The sequence below is a fragment of the Haliotis rubra genome, unplaced genomic scaffold, assembly GCF_003918875.1.
Source record: "Haliotis rubra isolate DU_JTF1 unplaced genomic scaffold, ASM391887v1 Scf261, whole genome shotgun sequence".
NCBI lineage: Eukaryota > Metazoa > Mollusca > Gastropoda > Lepetellida > Haliotidae > Haliotis > Haliotis rubra.
Genome location: NW_025766681.1, coordinates 635,870 through 638,366, shown reverse-complemented (window position 1 = coordinate 638,366; position 2,497 = coordinate 635,870). Strand labels below are relative to the sequence as shown.

Sequence of the window (2,497 nt, the reverse complement as noted above, 5' to 3'; positions counted from 1 at the left end):
GACAATCCAGTGATCAACAGCATGAGCATCGATCTGCGCAATTGGGAACCGATGACATGTGTCAACCCTGTCAGCGAGCCTGACCACCCGATCCCGTTAGTCGCCTCTTACGACAAGCATAGTCGCCTTTTGTAGCAAGCATGGGTTGCTGAAGACCTATTCTACCCGGATCTTCACGGGTCAGAAGTCACTTGAATGAAAGGCTCTCTACTCTTCTGAGGACCAGGAGATTCCTGCTGACATGCACTGTCTACTTTGTGTGTTAAAGCAGCATCTGACAGAGTATGACTGACTGACTGAGTTTAGTTTTACGCCGCTTTTAGCAATATTCCAGCAATATCTCGGCGGGGGGGACACCAGAAATGGGCTTAACACATTGTACCCATTTGGGGAATCGAACCCGGGTCTTCGGCGTGACGAGCCAACGCTTTAACCACTAGGCTACCCCACCGCCCGACAGAGTATGATAATGACAAAGGGACAAAGGCAAACTAAGTTTCATTTTTCACTATTTTGGGGCATCTGAAAGTGAGTTTAGTTTTACGCCGCACTCAGCAATATTCCAGCTATATGGCGGCGGTCTGTAAATAATCGAGACTGGACCAGACAATCCATTGATCAATAGCATGAGCATCGATCTGTGCAACTGGGAACCGATGACATTGGTCAACCAAGTCAGCGAGCCTGACCACCCGATCCCGTTAGTTGCCTCTTACGACACGCATGGGTTACTGAAGATCAATATTCTAACCCAGACCTTCACGGGTGTCGTTTCAGGTGAATGTGTGCCAACACGGAGGAACGTACAACGACGTCGTGTCCAGGTGTGACTGTTATGATGACTTCACGGGACCCTACTGTGAGAGGCGATACAGAGGTGAGTCATTCAACGAGGTTCCAAGTACACCGATTTGCAAGTGTCATGCTATTTGCAAGATTAAAAAATAAGAACAAGTATTATTTCAGTAATCCCCTAACAGGCAATTCAGTGGTCATTCAGCTAACATTAGTACCGGTTGGTAACAGTACAATTAGGCTCCTAAATACAAAGGTATAGCTCTTTTGTTTTGACTATCCCCTGAAATATATTCCGTTTGGTGTAAAGGGGAAACTACATGTGGAAATTATTTGAATGGATTACTGAAAATCAGTGACGATACCAGGTGTTTGCGAAAAGAGAAAGCATGTCCTCCCATGAAGGCTGATTTTCGATTTTCTGTTTGTTAATTCATTTTCCTACGTTACCTAGTTTTAACAAGTATGTGGTCTATATATTTTTTCAGACTGTACAGAGGCCTACAAAGGCGGAATGCGAGGGGGGATATTGGACCATCGAATTACCAGTATCCGGCCGCTGAACGCACCGAGAGAGTACGAAGTGAAATGCCGTCTTGCTTATGGAGGGTCGACGATAGTAGCAACCCGCAGATCTACTTGCCAGAAAGATTTCAACAAGACATGGACTGAATACAAGACTGGATGGACCACGCCATGCAACAGATGGCTCGGACTTGAAGCTCTACACTACATCTCAAACCAACGCAGTGCCACTTTCGATATATACGTGAGTGGAACTGGTGCGCTGGTTGGCCAGTATTACTACTCTGATTTCAAGATTGGGGATGAGGCCAGTGGGTACACTCTCAGCTACATCGGACATTTTAATCACAGCACTGAAGCGTCCGGCAATGGGTTTGAGTACGAAGGAGCAAGCAAGCACATCAATGGTCAGAGGTTCGCCACGTGGGACCGCCCCGACCCCTCGGGATGTGCTATAAGTGGTGGGGCAGGGTGGTGGTATGGGACAGACTGCCCTCTTACAAATCTCCACAAGAAGTTCAATACCAATGCGTCGGCGTCGAACATGGTGCAATGGCCAGACAAGAATGGCGTTCTAGAAAAAGTACATTTTATGGAAACAGAGATAAAGGTATTATGGTAACAGGCCGTCTAATGAGTGAGTGAGTTAATATTTAACGTATTTAACGGCAATATCTCAGCCACATCGTGACGAAAACAATTTATACAATATAAAGTGAAAACATTTTGAAGATTAAAACATGTCGACGATGGACAGTAAAAATACTAGACAATCACAGATATGAATTTAAAACTAGCGAGCAAAGCTAAAACATCCAATTAAAGAAGACAATACAGTATAAAATACGGGCGACCGTCTAGTGAACTGTATTTGCATGATGACTTAATCGCTTTATTCTTCATAAACAGGGGCGTAGCTACGATTATAAAAAAGGCCCGGGTTTACACGTGATTTTTGCTAAAGATCACCTTAAAGCCCTCAATACTGTCTAAATATAAAGCTATGCAAACTATCGGACTTACACGAAACAAGTGTCTTTCTACGCGCCTAATAAAGAAGCAATGCACTAAAGATCATCACACATTGCTAGTACATTTCTGTGTGTGGACTTAATATATGCAGAAGCAGAAAGTTACATTACACAGGTTTGTCAACCCATCCACAAGATTCTTTTTG

General features: G+C 44.3%; 1 protein-coding gene across 1 annotated transcript; it reads left to right on the top strand.

The window, feature by feature from the left end:
* Positions 1–1,309: 1,309 nt before the first annotated feature.
* LOC124280148 (fibrinogen-like protein 1) lies at positions 1,310–1,942 on the top strand. Its single transcript, XM_046716035.1, has one exon. It carries the CDS (start codon positions 1,310–1,312, stop codon positions 1,940–1,942), a length of 633 nt encoding a protein of 210 aa, XP_046571991.1.
* Positions 1,943–2,497: the final 555 nt, after the last annotated feature.

What these genes read in the sequence shown, in the direction of transcription:
- LOC124280148 (XM_046716035.1), top strand. Translation starts at nt 1,310, where the DNA reads ATGCGAGGGGGGATATTGGACCATCGAATTACCAGTATCCGGCCGCTG.